Source organism: Mobula birostris, chromosome 11, assembly GCF_030028105.1.
Source record: "Mobula birostris isolate sMobBir1 chromosome 11, sMobBir1.hap1, whole genome shotgun sequence".
NCBI classification, from domain to species: Eukaryota; Metazoa; Chordata; class Chondrichthyes; order Myliobatiformes; family Myliobatidae; genus Mobula; species Mobula birostris.
This window is the reverse complement of record NC_092380.1, coordinates 22,257,725-22,277,874: the sequence shown is the minus strand read 5'-3', so window position 1 is coordinate 22,277,874 and position 20,150 is coordinate 22,257,725. Positions and strand designations below refer to the sequence as shown.

General features: G+C 46.4%; 1 protein-coding gene across 5 annotated transcripts in view; it reads right to left on the bottom strand.

Moving 5' to 3' along the window:
• med25 (mediator complex subunit 25) overlaps positions 1 to 20,150 on the bottom strand; it is an 83,975-nt gene that overhangs the window by 13,975 nt on the left and 49,850 nt on the right. For all 5 annotated transcript variants that reach the window (XM_072271898.1, XM_072271900.1, XM_072271899.1 and 2 more), the window contains 5 exons: positions 19,487 to 19,572; positions 17,406 to 17,463; positions 10,974 to 11,081; positions 9,989 to 10,177; positions 5,924 to 6,031 (listed from right to left, as the gene is read on the bottom strand). In XM_072271898.1, the coding sequence (XP_072127999.1) occupies positions 5,924 to 6,031; positions 9,989 to 10,177; positions 10,974 to 11,081; positions 17,406 to 17,463; positions 19,487 to 19,572 (549 nt within the window). The remainder of the gene's footprint in view (positions 1 to 5,923; positions 6,032 to 9,988; positions 10,178 to 10,973; positions 11,082 to 17,405; positions 17,464 to 19,486; positions 19,573 to 20,150) is intronic.

Sequence of the window (20,150 nt, the reverse complement as noted above, 5' to 3'; positions counted from 1 at the left end):
CTTTTTTACAATGTCACTTTAAAGTCTCAGCAAAGAAAAGCACTTACATTCCATCATCTAGTAAACAAGAAAGAACCAAAATAACGTTATCTCTTAGAGAAAAACCAGCATCATCTTTAAGTTTAACATTAACTCCCTAAAAAAACTTTAAATTCAATTATAAAATGTTATAATAAAACAGAAAAAAATTAATAGTATATTTGACCCAGCTGAATTTTCAAAGATACTAATTAATATCATAAGTAATTAAACCCTCCCAAATATATATATATATATATATATATATAAAGCCCTATTAGTAGGAAAAAACTATCAATTAACTGATTAAAAAAAACAAAAAAAAATCAAACCAAATATTAAATTAAAGGAACAAATCCCCTTATCTTCTTTTCTCAGTCGAATGTTCAGATGATCATTTAGACAGTCATAATTGAGCCATAAATCTTCTTTCCAAAATGTGAATAATATACAGATAGCCAAACAAACTTTCAGATAGTTCATTCAGTAGCGGCGGGTATAGCCTGAACAAAGTCCATTGCAGCTTTTGGATCAAAAAAAGTACGAGGAGAATTGGCAGAAAAAACATTAATTCTTGTCGGATAACTCAGAGAGGGAAACAGTTTTTTTTAAATCATATGCCTATTTCATTGCCGGGGCAAATTTTGATCTTTGTTCCATTATCTCTCTCGGGTAATGTTCGTAAAAATGGAGCTCAGACTCCATAAATCTAAAAACTCTCTGTTTTCTTGCCTGTCGCATTATTTGATCTTTAATTTTAAAGTGATGAAAGCAAACCAGAACAGATCCCGGTTGACTAGAATCCTTCAGTTTCGAAGTAAACACCCTGTGTGACATTTCTATATAGCAGGCGGCTTTGATAAAATGGTAGGAAATAAAGAGTGGAAAAGCTTACCAAAGTAAGCAGTTAAATCTCCATCTTCAGCTCCTTCTTGCACCCCAACAATTCGTATATTCTTTTGGCGAGACCTAGTTTCCAGGTCTATAATCTTATTTTGATATCTTCCCAAACGAGTATAGCTTCAGACCACTTTTGCTTAGTTATCTTCAATTCCTCTTCATGCATAATAACTTGAGTTTCCAGGTCTTTTAAGTTTTCCCAGAAATGACTTCATTTCATTACTATTCTTTTCCAGTTGGTCTTTAATTGATTCCATCTGATCCTTAATTGAATTCAGTGACGAGCAATATCTTCAGCCCACAATGGCATTTCATCAGATCTTTCCTTTTGCACCTTTCCTTCCCCCATTACCTTTATCACTGGGTTCAGCTAAATTCTTCCCACTTCTCGTAGACATAGATGTATTGTTCCCCCTCAAGAATCAGCAAATAAAAATTATAAATTCAAAGATTAAACTAGGGGGAGAGAAAGAAAACTAAGAGCAGCACAAAATTACTGCTACTCCATCTGCAGACAGGGGCGGTCCTCTCTTATTTCCCAGAATCAATCTTGTGAACCTCCTCTGGACTTTCTCCAATAATAACACATCCTTTCCGAGATGTGGGGCCCAAAACTGTTGATAATACTCCAAGAGCAGCCTGACTAGTGGCTTATAAAGCTTCAGCATTATCTTCTTGTTTTTATTTTCTATTCTGCTTGAAACAAATGCCAACATTGCATTTGCTTTCTTTACCACAGACTCAACCTGTGAATTAACCTTCTGGGAGTTTTGCACAAGGACTCCTAAGTCCCTCTGCACCACCACCATCCTCCATCTGGCAGAACTGGTCCTCATTCTCAACAAATTCTCTTTCAGCTCCTCCCATTTTCTCCAGACTCAAAGGGCACTCACAATGCCCCCAGCTATGCCTGCCCTTTCATTGGTTATGTAAAACAGTCCGTGTTCTGAGCTTTCCATGGTAATGCTCCCCAACTCTTCCTGCGCTAGAATGACGACTGCATTGGTGCTGCTTCATGCACCCATGCTGAGCTCATCAATGTCATCAATTTTGCCTCCAACTTCTACATTACCCTTAAATTCACTTGGTCCATTTCTGACACCTTCTAACCTTTCTCAATCTCTCCGTTTCCATCTCTAGAGACAAACTGTCTACTGGCATCTTTTATAAACCTACTGAATTCCCATGGTTATCTTGACTATACCTCTTCCCACCCGGAAAAAAGCTATTCCCTACTCTCAGTTCCTTCGTCTCCGCCACAGGATGAGACTTCCCTTTCCAGGACCTTTCTTCCAAGTAACGGGGTTTCCTTTCCTCTACCACTGATGCTGCCCTCACTTACATCTTCTCCATTTCCCAGACATCTGGATTCCAGCCACTTTAACAGGGATAGCATGCCTCTTGACCTCACCCCTTACCCAACACATCATTCTCTGCAGCTTCTGCCACCTTCACTGGGATCCTACCAACAGACACATCTTTCTCTCTTCCAACTCTCCACAGAGTTCGTTCCTCCTGTAACTCCTTTGTCCATTCGTCACTCCCCACTAATCTCCCTTCTGGCACTTACCCCTGCAAGCAACCAAAATGCTACATCTGCCCACTTACCTCCTCTCTTAACTTCATTCAGGGCCCCAAACACTCCTTCCAGATGAGGCAACACTTCACCTGCAAACATGTTGGCATCATCTACTGTATCTGGTGTTCCTAGTTGTAGCCTCCTCTACCACCACTGAGACCCAATGTAGGTTGTGGGACCACTGTTGTGAACCTTTGCTCCATCCACAAAAAGCACTATTTTCCAGTTGTCAACCATTCCAACATGTCAGTCCATGTCCTCTTCTTTTGGCACAATGAGGCCACTCTCAGAGTGGAGGAGCAACACATCATATTCTGTCTGGGTAGCCTCCAACCCACACTGATTTCTCCCTTCTGGTAATTTTTCCCTGTCCCTTCTTCTATTCTTCACTCTGGCTTCTTAACTCTTCTCCTCATCAGCTTATCACCTCTCCCAGTACCCGTCCTCCTTCCCTTTCTCTCATGGTCCACTCTCCTCTCCTATCAGATTCCTTCTTCTCCAGCCCTTTACCTTTCCTCACTCACCTGGCTTCACCTATCACCTTCTAGATCGTCCTCCTTCCCCTCCCCCTACCTTTTCACTCTGGCATCTTCCCCTTTCCTTCCCGTCTTGAAGAAGGGCCTTGGCCCGAAACATCAACTGTTTATTCATTCCCATAGATGCTGCCTGGTATACTGCGTTTCCCCAGCATTTTGTGTGTTGCTCTGGATTTCCAGCAGCTGCAGAAACTCTTGTGTACAAGGTTAATGGTAGGATTCTTAGCAGTGTGGAGGAATGGAGGGATCTTAGGATCCATATCAATTGATCCCTCAAAGCTCCTGCATATGTTGATAGAGTGGTAAACAAGGCAGATGGTGTGTTACCTTCCTTAGTTGGGAAACTAAGTTCAAGAGCCACAAGGTAATGCTGCAGCTCTATAAGACTCTGGCTAGACCATCCTTGGAGTATTATGCTCAGCTCTGGTCAACTCAGTACAGGAAGGATGGGGAAGAGGGTACAGAGGTGTACCTGGATTAGAGGGCATGTCTTATGAGGAAAGGTTGAGCGAGCTAGGGTTTTTCTCTTTGGAGCAAAGAAGGATTAGTAGTGACATGATAGAGGTGTTCGAGGTAAGAGGCATAGACCAAGATGACAGCGAGAGACTTTTTCCCTACTATACATTAAGCAGGTCAACCCCAGGTTTCAGATTGTTTGTACAAATTCCTACAAAGTGTATAAACATGGGCATTGAACACCAAATAGGTCTAGGTGCAACACTTGCAGCAATTAATAACCTTCCCGTGTTACTTGCAGCAGACCTAGAACCTACCCTAACATAAACACCAGAGATTCTGCAGATGCAGGGAATCCAGAGCAACACACACTAAAAACTGGAGCGGGCCCGGCAGTAACTATAGAAATGAATGACAGTCGACAATTCAAGCCGAGATCCTTCATCGGTGTCCTAACTTGCTGAGTTCCTCCAGCTTCTTGTGTGTGTTGCAATGAACCTTCTCTATCAGCTTCTGTGATCAGCGAATACCATGTAATCGGCAGCAGGCACACTTGGGCAAAGTACGAGAAAGCAAACCGGTGCAGCACGATACCACAGTGGTCAGTGTAACATTACTCCAAAGGGTGGAGGGGGAAGCTCCTTGAAACCTAGCGAATACTGAGAGGCTTCGATAAAGTGAACATGGAGAGGATGCTTCCTATAGTGGGGGAGTCTAGGACCAGATGGCACAGCCTCAGAATACAAGGACATTCCTTTGGAACAGAAATTAGGAGCGATTTCTTTAGCCAGAAGGTGTTGAATTAGTGGAATTCATTGCCACAAACTTGCTGTGGAGACCAAGTCATTTGGTATATTTAAAGCGGAGTTTGATAGGTTCTTTATTAGTCAGAGTGTTAAAGCTTATGGGGAGGAGGCAGGAGAATGGGGTTGAGAGGGCAAGTAAACCACCATGATGGAATGATGGGCCGAATGGTCTAATTCTGCTCCTATTGTCTTATTATAGAGACGGCAAACCGGGCTCAATTCTGCTGATATCTGCAGAGAGTTTGCACGTTTTCTCTGTGACCACATGGGTTTCCTCCGAGTGCTCCAGTTTCCTCTTGCATTCCAGGGACGTATGGGTTAGTAGGTTAATTGGTCACTTGGGTGACTTGGTCTCATTGGGCAGAAGGGCCTGTTCCCATGCTCCATCTCCACACTAAATTCAGCAGAAGGTACAAATCTAATCATGTTTGTGAAAGTTGGAAGGAAATGCTTCAGGAAAGAAATGGCACCACACTGCCCCCCCCCCCACAACCCCACCCAGACATTAAAGAGACTTTTCCCTATGTAAGCTGGTCCAGTTAATTGGCCAGTCTCAGTGACCCTGCACTTTGGCAGCCAAGGCATTAGTCAAGCACTTTTATTATGCCTGAAAAGTCAAGAACTACAAATGCTGGAAATGTGAAGTGGAAGCAGAAAGGGATGGGAACACTCAGCAGGGCAAGGGGCATCTGTGGAGAGAGCTAAGATTCCACTTTGTAATTTCACTCCTTGAACTGAGTGCAATGAGAAACGGCATTCATTTGCTAATTCGCATTCTGCAGCATGAAAATATTTTTTATATTTATATATATATATATATCCACACTCAGCGACTTGAACACTACAGTTCATAGGGGTGTTTTACACTCAGTGGCTACTTTATTAGGTGCAGCTGCTCGTTAATACAATGATCTTATCAGCAACTCAGTGCATAAAAGCATACAGACATGGTCAGGAGGTTCAGTTGTTGTTCAGATCAAACATTAGAATGGGGAAGAAATGTGATCTAAGTGACTTTGACCGGGAATGATTGTTGGTGCCAGATGGGGTGGTTTGGGTATCTCAGAAACTGCTGAGCTCTTGGGATTTTAATGCATAACAGTCTCCAGAGACTGCAAAAAGCAAAAAAAAGCATCCAGTGAGCGGCAGTTCTGTGGGTGAAAATGCCTTGTTAATGAGAGAGGTCAGAGGAGACTGGCCAGACTGGTTCAAGCTGACAGGAAGGTGACAGTAACTCCAATAACCACACGTTACAACAGTGGTGTGCAGGAGCATCTCTGAACGCACAAATTGAACCTCGAAGGGCTACAGTAGAAGTCCATGAACATACAGGAAGTGGCCACTTTATTAGCTGCAGGAGGTACCTAATAAAGTGGCCACTGAGTGTATATTTATATTTACTGTGTGTTTTTATTGCGTTCTTTGTACTGCATCAGATCCAGAGTAACAATCATTTCATTCTCCTTTCCACTCGTAAACTGATGAATGACAATACACAACCTGGAAACAAAATGACATAGGGTTGACAACTAAAACCAAGTGCAGGGGTAGATCATGTAGCTCCTCTAACCCGCTACACAATAAGTTCAATGTCAACTGTATTTCAACATTCAGCTCAAACACGTCACCTGCTGCTGCTGCACTCCTTGAGATACTGGCATTGCTCCAGGCGGCTTCTGCATGAAGGCTGGATTGGGCATTGACCCAGTTCCCATCTGCTGCGTCCCCCCAAGTTGCTGCAAAGAAAAAGTTAGATTAAAAAGGGAAATGAGCTTTACTTGTCACGTACGTTGAAACATATGGTGAAATGCATTGTTTGTGTTAAGTCAAATCACTGAGGATTGCGGAGCTGCCCTTGAATGTCACATGTTTCTGGCGCCAACACAGCATTCCTAAACACACTAAGCCTCACCCAGAGGAAACCCACTCATTCACAGGGAGAACGTACAGACAGCGGGCGGCAGGAATGAACCTCGATCTTGCAGTCGCTGCTAACTGCTAAACTACAGTGCCACACGCACACATATATACTCTTGTACTCGTCCAGCTGAGTCTAGGCCATACAGTCACACAGCACAGCAATACCCCAACTCATCCAGACCAATCAAGATGCCCACCTACATTAGTCTGACATGGCCCACCTAAACTTCTCCTATCCGTGTCCCTTGTCCGAGTGTCTTTAAATGTTGTCCCAGTACTTCCTCAGGCAGTTTGCTCCATATACAGGCCAGCCTCTGTGCACCAACTCACTAACCCTACCCAGTACATCTTTGGGATGTGGGAGGAAACCGGAGCACCCGGAGGAAACCCACGTGGTCACAGGGCGAAGGTACAAACTCCTTACCGACGCGGGCGGAATTGAACCCGATCTTACATGGGAGGTGTAAAAGCTCTGCGTTAACCGTTATGCTACCACGCCACCCAGTAATACAGTTATCCATCATCATTGCTTTAAAGTCTGAATGAAGCATTCAAGGGTCAACTTTATTTGCCTTGTATGTACATTTACACGTACCAGGGATTTGCTGTGGTGTGTCAGTCAGGGCGCTACATGCAACAACAAAAACCAACATTCAACAATTATAAAGAATAAAGAATTATATAAAAATAAGGTTAGAAGTATGGATATGGAATAAAATGAGTGTAAATATATAAACACCGTGTATTTACAATGTAACCCAGTGACGGGGGTAATAGATAGAGGGGGGTAAATAAAGGCATCCGTTAGTCTTGCGAGAGCATGGATCTGCGCCTGGAAAGTCTTCACTCTCCAGGGCGCAGGCCTAGGCAAGGTTGTATGGAAGACTGGCAGTTGGCCATGCTGCAAGTCTCCCCTCTCCACAACACCAATGTTGTCCAAGGGAAGGGCATTAGGACCCATACAGCTTGGCATCAGTGTTGTCGCAGAGCACTGTGTGATTAAGTGCCTTGCCCAAGGACACAACACACGTTGCCTCGGCTGGGGCTCGAACTCATGACCTTCAGGTCGCTAGTTCAATGCCTTAACCACTTGGCCACGTGCCCATATAGAGGTGGTGGGAGAAGGCTAAATAGAATGGTTGATCAAATTAACTGCTTGGGGGAAGAAACTTTCAAGATGAAGTTTTTGTTTCAGGATACTATCAATATGTCCTAACACACAGACAGGAAGAGAATTAGGAACACAAGGGAAAAGTAACCTGGCCAGTGACTCCAGTGACTGAAGAAATGCAGTGGGGAAATTAAAAAAAATGATTCCATCTCTTCTGAGTCTATGAATCCATGTTGCCGTTTCAAAGTTATGAGAGCAGAGAGTGGGGTATTCGGTGCCGTCTGCCTGCATTTCACTGGTCTCCCTCTCCCTCACTGCTGCCAGAGGAAGATGCAGGAGTCTTGGGTCTTGGGCAAGGTTTGTGAATTGGACTCACTTTTAAAGCACTCTGCAGTCACGCTGTGTGTATCTGGTTACTCCTTTTTTAAAGATGGCTATTTTGCCTAATTTTGATTGTGACAGACTGGCTCTGCCGCTGCAGTCAACGAACGACACAGCGCTAAATTGAACATTCTTAGTCTGTTTCAAGGACTGTGGTTTGATGTTTAATATTCTCTGTGTTATTTATCTTTTCCTGTATGCGCAATTTGTTCTTTTTTTTGTGTGTTGGGTGTTTAATGTTTTCTTTGAACCAATTGCACGGTGTTTCTTTGTTTCCTGATGGTCTGAGGGAGGACAAGTCTCAGGGTTGTATAGATGTACTTGAAATCTTTGATCTCTTTCTTATTAAGAGCAACATGCTTCAAGTGTACACATGTCTTTTCATACACAGGATGGAGAATATATGGAACAAGCTGCCAGAGGTGGCTGAGTCAGGTACAATCGTAACATTTAAGCAGCACTTGGATAGGAGGATGGAGGTCAGGACTTGTAGGGATATGTACTGAAACACAGGAAGTTGGGACTAGCTGGGTAGACAATGTGGTCAGCAGAGACTAGACGGGCTGAAAGGCCTGTATCCATGCTATACTGCACTATTACTCTAATAAAGTGATGGCACAACTATTATATAATATTGTTAAATATTATGTATCAGTTACAAGCTGGGTTACAGGTACCCCACTTATAAGTATATTTTCTAAGATCACTGGTTAAATCTGTTAATGGTTAATAGGTTAATCTGTTCCATATCTTACAATATTTAATATTAATGCACTTTAGTCTGTTATTTGTGTGAGACTCATCTGTAGATTTTATCTTTATCTTCATAAGCTGTCATGTGTTATGTGAACTACTGTGTGTTACTCCCTGGTTCAGAGAAACGTTTTGTTTCTATATACATTCTAAAGGCATCCGTTAGTCTTGCGAGACCATGGATCTGCGCCTGGAAAGTCTTCACTCTCCAGGACGCAGGCCTGGGCAAGGTTGTATGGAAGACCAGCAGTTGCCCATGCTGCAAGTCTCCCCTCTCCACGACACCAATGTTGTCCAAGGGAAGGGCATTTGGACCCATACAGCTTGGCACCAGTGTCATCACAGAGCACTGTGCGATTAAGTACCTTGCCCAAGGACACAACACACGTTGCCTCGGCTGGGGCTCGAACTCATGACCCTCAGGTCGCTAGTCCAGACTACCTGGCCACGTGCCCACTACATTATCTGGTTATATACCTTATATACATCTATATAGTTAAATGACAATAAACTTGACTTGAAATCATGATTAAATCACTTGGATATTGTTCATGAGTGACCTAGATACTTAATTGAGATTGAGAGAATTTCCCAGTTGATGATACAAAAAATGGGGACATCAAACTTTCAGCAAAGCCGGGGATGTTCCCTCCATGGTATGGAAGTTGAGAGGAGATCTGACCCCAGCACTGAAAAACTCGGGAGTCTGGGCTGGGCAGGATAGTGAGGCTCTGTTTTCACTGGCGAGATGGCCAAGAACCATTGGATTAAGGAAACTGGCAAAATTGGCAGGAATATATAATAAACCAAGGAACTAAACAGGTCAGGCAGCACCTATAGAGGGAAATGGATGGTCAATGTTTTGGATTGCGACCTTTTGTCGGGACTAGAGGAAAAGGGAGTAGCCGACATGAAAAGGGTAAGGGGAGGGAGTGGAGCAAGAGCTGGTGGTTGATAGGTGGATCCAGGTGAAAGGGAAGGGGTGATAAACAGACGGGGAGGGGGAGAGTGGGAATGATGTACAAAGCTAGGAGGTGATAGGTGGAAATGACAAAGGACTAGAAAAGATGGAACCTGATAGGAGAAGATTTCATGTGATTAATAAATCAATCTGATCTAATAAAGGGAGGAATGAGTGGCATGAAGATTTCTTTTTGCCCTCCTTTTATACAAAGGCACTTTGGGTCTAGAAGTATGCTGCTGGGGTTACGTAGTAGTGCAGACGTGCTCAATTGCGGTGCTCAAAAACAAATGGCTAAGTACTTAAATGGGGGGAAAGAAAAAGAATCACACAGACCATGGGAAGAGGGGTGAAGGCATGGTAGGCAGCCATTTGATTTGTCAAATTTTGTGAGTAAAATTGTCTCCTCTAACATGGTAACATCTGAGATACGATACACCCAATTGGATACATGGCAATGGGCAAACTGACTTGAAATGACTGCGTCATCTCCTCCCTCACCCAAATGCAAGTTACACTGAGAGAAAGCCATTTTGTTAACCAGTGATGCCTAATGAAAGGGCTTACATTTCTCTGCTGTTCAATTTTCTGCTGCTGGGCTTTCTTGTGGTTGGTTATGACCAGTCGGATTCCATTCACAAAGCCACTCTGATCATTTGGAATCAGACCCATGAAGATTTTCTTCTTGGAGGAGTACAGCAGCATCAAGACTCTGACCTCGCACGGAGCACTGTGTGGGAAATGGACGCAGCCTGCCTGAAAGAAGCACAAAGATGCAGTATTAACACATGACAGAAATCTAGAGGAGAATGCATTCGGCTAATTTATTAAATTGAAATTATTCATAAGGCATTTTTTAAAGACGAACCATAGAAAGTACACTAATCAGATGCATCACAGATTAGTATGGCAATTGCTCTGCATGAGGCATAAGAAACTACAGAGTTGTGGATACAGTTCAGTATATCACAGAAGCCAGCCTCCCTTTCTTTTGGACAGTACTGTAGCCAGTTCTCTTCAAGGCCTGACCTGCTGTTTTCAGCATTTCCAGTTTTCACTTTAGATCGCCAGAAACCGAAGGATTATTTTCTGTTGATCTTCAAAGAATTAGACGTGGAAACCACTAAGCAAGGCTATGTGTACAGTATTGTACCAGCTAATTCTCTTAGGTACACTGATGTGCAGTTTTATAAGAAAGTTGGTGCATTTTTAAAGGAAAAGGACGGCAACAGCGAATATTGACTTGATTTAGTTTTTTTTTTGCTGTTTACTGCTCTTTATTAAGTTTTTAGATATTTAGAAACCTTTCATTTCATTATTTTTGAAAGCATCTTTGCTTTACTGAGTTTTTTTTAACATGTGCCCAAAACTTTTGCACAGTACAGTATGTGTCAGATATGCACTTTATGGGAACTTGTACATCTCCAGAATACTTTTTATTATTAATACTACTGTGTTCACTGGGAGCACTTGCCCTTAACCTGAGGATAACCAATGGAGTCATTTCTATTAGGGTCACTCCAGCACTACAGAGAAAGTCATATGCACTTACAAAGCCATTGGCCATAATTCGATAAAGGCCCTTTAACGATTCCAAATCCTTGTTTGTGAACTGGAACTGGACCATCCGAGAATTCCGGAACAAATGGCCAAGAGTTGTCTGCACATTGATGGACAAGAACAGCAAAACAACAAGATCAATAGGGACTAAATGTTTGTCGCCGATCTCTTTAAACATTATCCCCAATAAAACCACAGCAGTTTCTTCGCAAGTCTGTGTACGTATGAGAGCCTTTGTAAGCAAAGAATGAGCTTTTGACAGAAGGAAACTACAGAATTGATGGTATCTGGTCACGATGTTGCAGTTTGTCAGGAGCTGGCTTGATGGAGAACCCGCCCTTTCTCCTGGGTACAATGGTGTAATGCTTGAATTGCAGGATTGCTGTACTGAATAACTGGAGACTCAAATTCAACTCCCATGGATGAGTAAAATTTTAACTAATTAGATCTAAAGTACACCTGCCTCAGTAGATATAACCACAGACTGTCACAGAACAAGTACAGCACTGGCGAGGTCATGTAGCCCACAATGTGTGCAATCTCGAAGCCAATTTATACTGCATATCCTCCTCCTGTGTATCATCCCTATCCCTCCATTCCCTTCACATTTACCTGTCTGTTTAAAAGCTTCTTATAACTCTACCAAACTGTCTGATTCCACTACCAGTCCTGGTAAACCATTCCAGGCACCTATCACTCTGAGAAAAACTTACCCCTCACGTCACCTATCAACTTCCTTCCTCTAACCTCTTTTGTTTGACATTTCTATCTTTACAGATAACATCTACACAGTTGATGCATATTGTTCAAACTTACAAAGACCCTGATCTGCTCACTCCACTGCTCTGCTAGTAGATACTGTGGCATGTTAAGCACAGTTGAGGTAGTCAGAAGACTGACAATTTTCAATCCTTTTATTAAGCATTTCATGTTCTACTTGACACCACCCTGATAATTTCCACTTGACCCGAATTACATTGTCTACACGTGGGAGCGAAAGGGAAACAGACTGAAAAACAAGTACAAGCCAGCTTGATACATCTAAAGAGTAAATTTATTTGTCACTTATACATCGAAACATACAGTGAGATGCATTGTTTGTATTGTGGTGACCCACTTTCTGGCACCCACGAACCGGCTCACAACAGCGTGCGCAGGCAGAGGGCCGGCCCCAAAAAGGGCGCCAGGCCATCTTCACCAGCAGGGGGAAAATCCCGCACGCAGAAAGGGTCTGGGAATATGCATTCCCCACAGCAATCCCGCCCAGGGAGGGCGGGAACGGGAAGGCTTTAAAGCAGGTCGCGAAGTTTGAATAAATCTCTTTCATCGCAACTCTAACTCACTGACTCCGTGTGGTTATTCTAGCGCTGTGTGTAGCACATCGCTACAATTGGTGACTCCGACGGCCCAAACGATATTTGGACCAGAGATGACCGACGCCGCATCTGTTCATGCAGTTTCAATTACAACTGCCAAGCTTCTGGATGCTGCGACCCCAATTATGGTTCGAACAAGCAGAAGCACAATTCCACATTCGGCAGATAACCTCGGAGTCCACTCGCTACTACTACGTGCTGAGCTCTCTCGACCAAGAGACTGCTGCACAAGTTGAGGAGTTTATACAGTCGCCCCTGGAGGACGGCAAATACACAGCATTCAAAGCCCTGCTCATAAGGACTTTCGGACTCTCACGGCGCGAACGAGCACGCCGCTTAATGCACCTGGATGGTTTGGGAGACAGGCCGCCGTCAGCATTAATGAACGAGATGCTGGCCCTGGCTGAAGGACACAAACCCTGCCTCATGTTTGAGCAGGCGTTCCTAGAGCAACTGCCCGAGGACATATGCCTGCTGCTGTCCGACGCAGATTTCAGCAACCCCCGGGAGGTGGCGGCCCGAGCAGATGTGTTGTGGAATGCCAGGAAAGAGAGAGGGGCATCCGTCGCAAGATCACCAAGCCGCATGCCCAACGACAGACCAGGCCTGGCAGCAGAGCCTACAAAACCCGGCGACGGGAGTGAGGAGCCCAACGAACAATGGTGTTTCTCCACCAGCGGTGGGGCACAGAGGCCCGCCGCTGCAGACCACCCTGCAAATTCCCGGGAAACGCCAGGGCCAGCCGCCACTGATGGCTACGGCGGCTGGCCATCAGGACAGCCTCCTGTACGTCTGGGACAAGCAGTCGGGACGCCGATTTTTGGTCGACACCGGAGCGGAGATCAGCGTCTTGCCTCCAACGAGTTACGACACCCGCAACTGAGAACTGGGACCCACCCTGAGGGCCGCTAATGGCAGCACACGGTGTGGCTACAGTTCAGCTCCAGCCGGTTCACGTGGGACTTCACACTGGCCGCCGTGGCCCAACCACTGCTGGGGGCAGATTTTCTACGAGCCCACAGCCTGCTGGTCGACCTGCAAGGGAAGCGATTAGTCCACGCCAAGACTTTTCAAACGTTCTCCCTGGGTGAAGCACAGTTGCCAGCCCCACACCTGGACTCCATCACGCTGTCCGACGATGAATTCACCAGGGTCCTGGCGGATTTCCCATCAGTACTGACACCGCAGTTCACGGCAGCCAAGCCCAGACACGGAGTACAGCACCACATCCCGACCCAGGGACCACCCCTCCACGCCCGTGCTCGAAGGCTTCCCCCGGACAAGCTCCGACTGGCGAAGGAGGAGTTCAAGAAGATGAGGAATTGGGGATCATACGACAGTCTGACAGCCCATGGGCCTCCCCCATTCACACGGTGCCCAAGACAACGGGGGGCTGGAGACCATGCAGTGACTACCGCAGACTGAACGAGGCTACAACGCCAGACCGCTACCCTGTGCCACACATTCAAGACTTCGCAGCAAACCTACACGGCGCAAGGATCTTTTCCAAGGTAGACCTCGTCCAGGGATACCATCAAATCCCTGTACATCCGGACGACATCCCCAAAACAGCACTTATCACCCCGTTCGGACTTTTCGAATTCCTCTGAATGCCGTTTGGTCTAAAGAATGCCGCATAGACTTTCCAGCGGCTAATGGATGCGGTGGGACGCGACCTGGACTTTGCATTCATCTATTTGGAAGACATTCTCATAGCCAGCAGTAGTCGGCAGGAGCATCTGTCCCACCTCTGCCAGCTCTACTCCCGCCTGAGCGAATTCGGCCTTACAATCAATCCAGCCAAATGCCAGTTCGGACTCGACACCATCGACTTCCTGGGCCACAGGATTACTAAAGACGGGGCAACCCCACTGCCCGCCAAGGTAGACGCGGTCCGCCACTTCCCCCGACCCAACACAATCAAAGGCCTGCAGGAATTCGTGGGTATGGTGAATTTTTACCACCGTTTCTTCCCCTCAGCAGCCCGAACCATGCGTCCCCTGTTCACCCTGATGTCGGGTAAGGGCAAGGACATTACCTGGGATGAAGAGGCCGCAACCGCTTTCATTAAAACCAAAGAAGCCTCAGCAAATGCCGCGATGCTAGTGCACCCCAGAACGGACGTTCCTACTGCCCTCACGGTGGACGCATCCAACACAGCGGTCGGTGGAGTGCTGGAACAACTCATCGAGGGTCGCTGGCAACCCCTGGCGTTCTTCAGCAAACACCTACGACCACCCGAACTCAAATACAGTGCTTTCGACCGGGAGCTATTGGCACTATACCTGGCAATCCGGCATTTCGGCATTTCAGGTACTTCTTAGAAGGTAGGCCCTTCACCGCGTTCACAGACCACAAACCGCTTACCTTTGCGTTCACTAAGGTGTCCGACCCCTGGTCGTCCCGCCAGCAGTGACATCTGTCCTACATCTCCTAGTACACGACGGACATTCGGCATGTCTCTGGAAAGAACAACGTCGTGGCGGACGCACTTTCCAGACCTACCATACAGGCCCTGTCTCAGGGGGTGGACTATGCAGCGCTGGCAGAGGCACAGCAGGCAGACGCTGAGATCCCCAGTTACAGGACTGCAGTCTCCGGTTTACAGCTTCAAGACCTCCCCGTAGGCCCAGGTGAGAGTACCCTACTATGTGACATAGCTACCGGCCAACCCCGCCCTGTCGTCCCAGCAGCCTGGCGCCGGCGGGTTTTCGAGTCCATTCACAACTTAGCGCACCCCTCCATCAGGACAACCGTCCGGCTGATCGCCAACAGGTTCGTGTGGCATGGACTTCGTAAGCAGGTCAGTGAATGAGCCAAAACGTGCATGCAATGCCAAATGGCCAAGGTGCAGCGGCACACCAAGGCTCCGCCGCAGCGGTTTGAACCCACCCGCCGGAGGTTCATGTGGATATCGTGGGGCCCCTGCCAGTGTCGCGAGGAGCGCGGTACCTCCTAACTATGATAGACCGGTTCACCAGATGGCCAGAGGCAGTCCCGCTCACCGACACCACCTCTGAATCCTGCGCCCAAGCACTGATCGCAACCTGGGTAGCACGCTTTGGGGTACCGGCCCACATTACCTCCGACAGGGGCGCCCAGTTCACCTCCAGCCTGTGGTCAGCTATGGCCAGCCTTTTAGGATCTCAGCTACACCACACAACTGCCTACCACCCACAGTCGAACGGACTAGTGGAGCGCTTCCACGGTCACCTGAAGTCGGCTCTCATGGCCTGCCTGGAGGGGCCTAACTGGGTGGACAAACTTCCCTGGGTCCTGCTCGGAATCCACACGGCGCCCAAAGAGGATCTGCACACCTCGTCGGCCGAGTTGGTGTACGGCGCACCCCTGGTCGTCCCAGGAGAGTTCATACCAGCCCCAAGGGGGCAAGAGGAAGAACCCACAGCAGTCCTGGACAGACTACGGGAGAGGCTCGGTAACCTGGCCCCCATCCCCACTTCACAGCACGGACAGAGCCCGACCTGCGTACCCAAAGACCTGCAGAACTGTAAGTTTCTTTTTGTACGACGGGGCGGACACCGGGCACCGCTACAGCGGCCCTACGAGGGACCGTTTAAGGTGATCAGGAACAACGGGTCCACGTTCGTGCTGGACATTGGGGGGAGAGGGGAGGTTTTCATGGTGGACCGACTCAAACCGGCCCATGTGGACTTGGCGCAACCGGTCCAGGCTCAGGCACCGCGGTGCAGGGGCAGACCTCCCAAACAGAGGCCAATCCAGACTGTGGACATTGAGGGAGCTATCGCCGGTTCTGGGGGGAGGGGGGGGGTTACGTGGCGACCCACTTCTGGCACACACGAACCAGCAGGGGGAAAATCCCGCGCGCAGAAAGGGTCTGGGAATATGCATTCCCCACAGCAGTCCCGCCCAGGGAGGGCGGGAACGGGAAGACTTTAAAGCAGGCCGCGAAGTTTGAATAAATCTCTTTCATCGCAACTCTAACTCACTGACTCCGTGTGGTTATTCTAGCGCTGTGTGTAGCACATCGCTACAGTATCAATGACCACCACAATCCAAGTATATGCTGGGGGCAATCTATGACTGTCATAATGTTTCTGGTGCCAACTTAGCATGCCCACAACCTATGAACCCTAACCCATCCGTCTTTGGAATGTTGGAGGAAACCGGAGCAGCCGGAGGAAACTCATGCAGTCACAGGAAGAAGCTGACCGCATGATTTTCCCTGACATCGACAGTGGCGGGAATTGAACCCCAATCGTGCTGGCGCTGTAAGGTGTTAAGCTGACCATTATGCTACGGTGCCACCCATCTGACCAGAGAACACTACACCCCAGAAACTTGCCCTTTGCCCCATGAAGCCTGTGCCTTGGTGCCATATAATCCATATCCCTCCCTCTGTTCCTTGAACGTTCATGTGCCTGTCTAAAAGCCTCTTTCACATCTGCTTCCACCATTATCTGTGACAGTGTGGTTCAGGTACCCTACTGTGGTAACAGTAAAAGAACTTACTGCGCCAATTTATTTAAATGTTTCCCCTCTCACCTCAAATATATGCCCTCCAATATTTGAGTACCTACCCTGGGTAAAAGACTACCTAGCATTATGCTGACTGCTCCTCTGGTAATGCTTTACAACACCAGTGATCACCGACTGCGGTTGAGTTCCCATCGCTGTCTATAAGGAGTCTGCACGCTCTCCCCATGACCATGTGGGTTTCCTCCCAGTGCCTCAGTTCCCTCCCACATTCCACAGACGTATGGGTTAGGGTTAGTAAGCTGTGAGCATGCTGTGCTGGCACCAGAAGTGTGACAAAACTTGCGGGCTGGCCCCTGCACGTCTTCAGATTGTGAGGGCCACTGGTGCAAGTGAAGCATTTCACTGTACGTTTCGATGATTAAGTTGCAAATAAAGTTGATCTTTAAATCTTTAGACATGGCAACTCAACTCCTTTTTGCCAACTACTCATCCACTTCTTTTCTCTCCCTACACCAAACATCAGATTGATCAAGTCACCTAGTTTAAATGAACATTCAATTCACATCGAGATACGCAAGAATCTCACTTACCAACAGCTGCTGTGGGATAAGCTGCATGATCAACTTCTGAGGCCACTGGTCTGTCTTCCTGCAAAACAATTATTTATTTAGAGACAGTGCAGAACAGGCCCGTCTGGGCAAACCATCCGCATCGCCTAGCAACCCACCCATTTAACCCTAGCCTAACCACTGATCAATTTACATTGACCAATTAACCTACTAACCAATATGCCTTTGGAAGGTCGGAGGAAACCGGAGCATCCGGAAGAAACTCACGTGCACAGAGGAAGAACGTATAAACTTTCTTACAGAGGACGCCAGAATTGAACTCCAAACTCTGACACTCCGAGCTGCAACAGCATTGCACTAAACGTTATGTGGCCGGGGTGCCCCATTCGGATAGAGAAAGCGAATTCTTTGGGACAGGTACACTGGCTGGACACAAATACTGCCACCAACCAAGAATCCTGAAATATCTTCCACTCAAAACAATCACAAAATGATCACGTATATAAAGGGCACGAAAAGGTTTTCCCCCATGGTAGGAGTATCGAAAGCAAGAGGGTTTAAAGATGATTAAAAGAATACCTTTATTTGTCACATGTACATCGAAGTATCAATGCCCAAAGCAGCCGGAGGATGTGCTAAGGGCAGCCCACAACTGTTGCCATCCTTGCAGCGTCAATGTATTTATACCCACTCATTGTGGAATGTGGGAGGAAACCAGAGCACCCAGACGAAAGCCACGTGATCTCAGGGAGAACATACAAGCTCCCTACAGACCACAGAGAGAAACGAACCCTGGTGATCATTGACCTACTCCCTCCCCTTATTGTTAAGAGTTTTAATTGGAATTGAAGGGGATTTTTAATACACAGTTGTTGATATCTGGAATGAGGTGGTTGAATAAGATATGATTACTATATTTAAGACAGTAGGAGGAGTATAATCGCTCGACTATGATGTTCCTTTAAGGGTTCTGTTCTCTGTTGGTGGGTCCTCAGATGGGTGTAGAGACCGATCCGGGATCCACATCTTTAATGTTCAAGACGCATTTAGGCAGGTACTTGAATAGGCAAGGTACAAAACTAGTACAGACAAATGGAATTTGTGTAGATGGGCAAAAATGTCAGCAGAAGGCTGATAGGGCTGCTTCTACTGTGATTTTCTTAAAGAACTCAAGAAATAATTTTGCAGACATCAAAAAAAAAGGCAAACTTGTGGATAGTTTGAAAGATCAAAGGGTTCAGCAGAATATACATCAGTTGAAGATGCGGGTAGAGAAATGGCAAGGGGAAGATTAAACTGGCCATTTGGTCCATTAAATCTGTTCTGCCATTCCATCATGGCTGATCTATTAACCCTCTCAACCACCTTGTCTTTATAACCTTTGATGTAGAACATATCAACCTCCACTTTAATTATACCCAATGACTTGGCCTCCACAGGCTTGTGAGGTGTTGCGCTCTGGGAGGTCGAACATGAGAGGCTCTTGCACAGAGGTGCACTTAGACCAGGGGTTCCCAACCTGGGGTCTACAGACCCATCGGTTAATGGTAGGGGTCCATGGCAGAAAAAAGGTTGGGAACTCGATTTAGACAGATAGATGAACAGACAGGGATGGAGGGACATGGACCACGTGTAAGCAGATGGCATTAGTTTAAATCAGTATCATGGTTTGCCCAGACAAGAAAGCCAGCTGGTGGCGTAGTGGCATCAGCACTGGACCCCGGAACAAAGGCTCCCGAGTTCGAATCCAGCCGGCTCCCTTGCACACTTTCCATCCGTGCTGGGTTGAGCGTCGAGCTAGCAACTCGACCTTGTAAAAATAAGAAAGCCTGCTTAAAAAAAACGCCGTCATGGCTGTGGGGAAGTCTAGAACCAGAGGGCACAGAGATGAGGATCCCACCCTTTCGTTTTTCCGATTAATCACATTTTACTGTACGTTTCGATGTACATGTGACAAACAAAGCAAATCTTCTCAAAAAAATGTCACCGTGAAAATGAGGTGGATGGAGTAAAATGGAAAAGTTTGATTTCCACTTGGGATCTGTCAGGTAAGTTTTCTTTATAATAACTTAACACCGGTTTATTTCAATTTGCATACTTACAGGTTCTCTCCTGGGTTCACGTACACCTGGCACGGAAGAGAACGTGTGAGCTTTGCATTTAGATCTACCGAAGCCGGTTTAGGTTTCTGAGAAGAAAAAGTAAAAGTCAGCTTGGGCAACCAAGAGAGGTGTGAAGCCAGTCTTTTAATGAATTATGTCAATGTAACTCAAGCCACATGTGCTGGAATATTTTCAGGAATACAATAATATATATTCCAACATGAAATTGTTGTGTGGTCATAAAGTCACAAAACATTACAGCATAGAAACAGGGCCTTTGGCCAATTAGTCCATGCCAAACTCTTAATCTGCCTAGTCCCATTGACCTGCACCTGGACCATACCCTCCATCCCCCTCCCATTCATGTATCTATCCAAATTTCTCTTAAATGAAATTAATCCCCCATCCACCACTTTCACTGGCAGTTCATTCCACACACTCACCATTCTGAGTGAAGAGGTCCCCCTTAAACATTTAACTTTTCACCCTTAACCCATGACCTCTAGTTCTAGACTCACCCAGACTCAGTGGAAAAAGCCTGCTTGCATCTACCCTATCTTTACCCCTCATAATTTTGTATACCTCTATCAAATCTCTCCTCAATCTTCTATGTTCTAGGGAATAAATTTCTAACCTATTTAACCTTTCCCTATAACTCAAGATC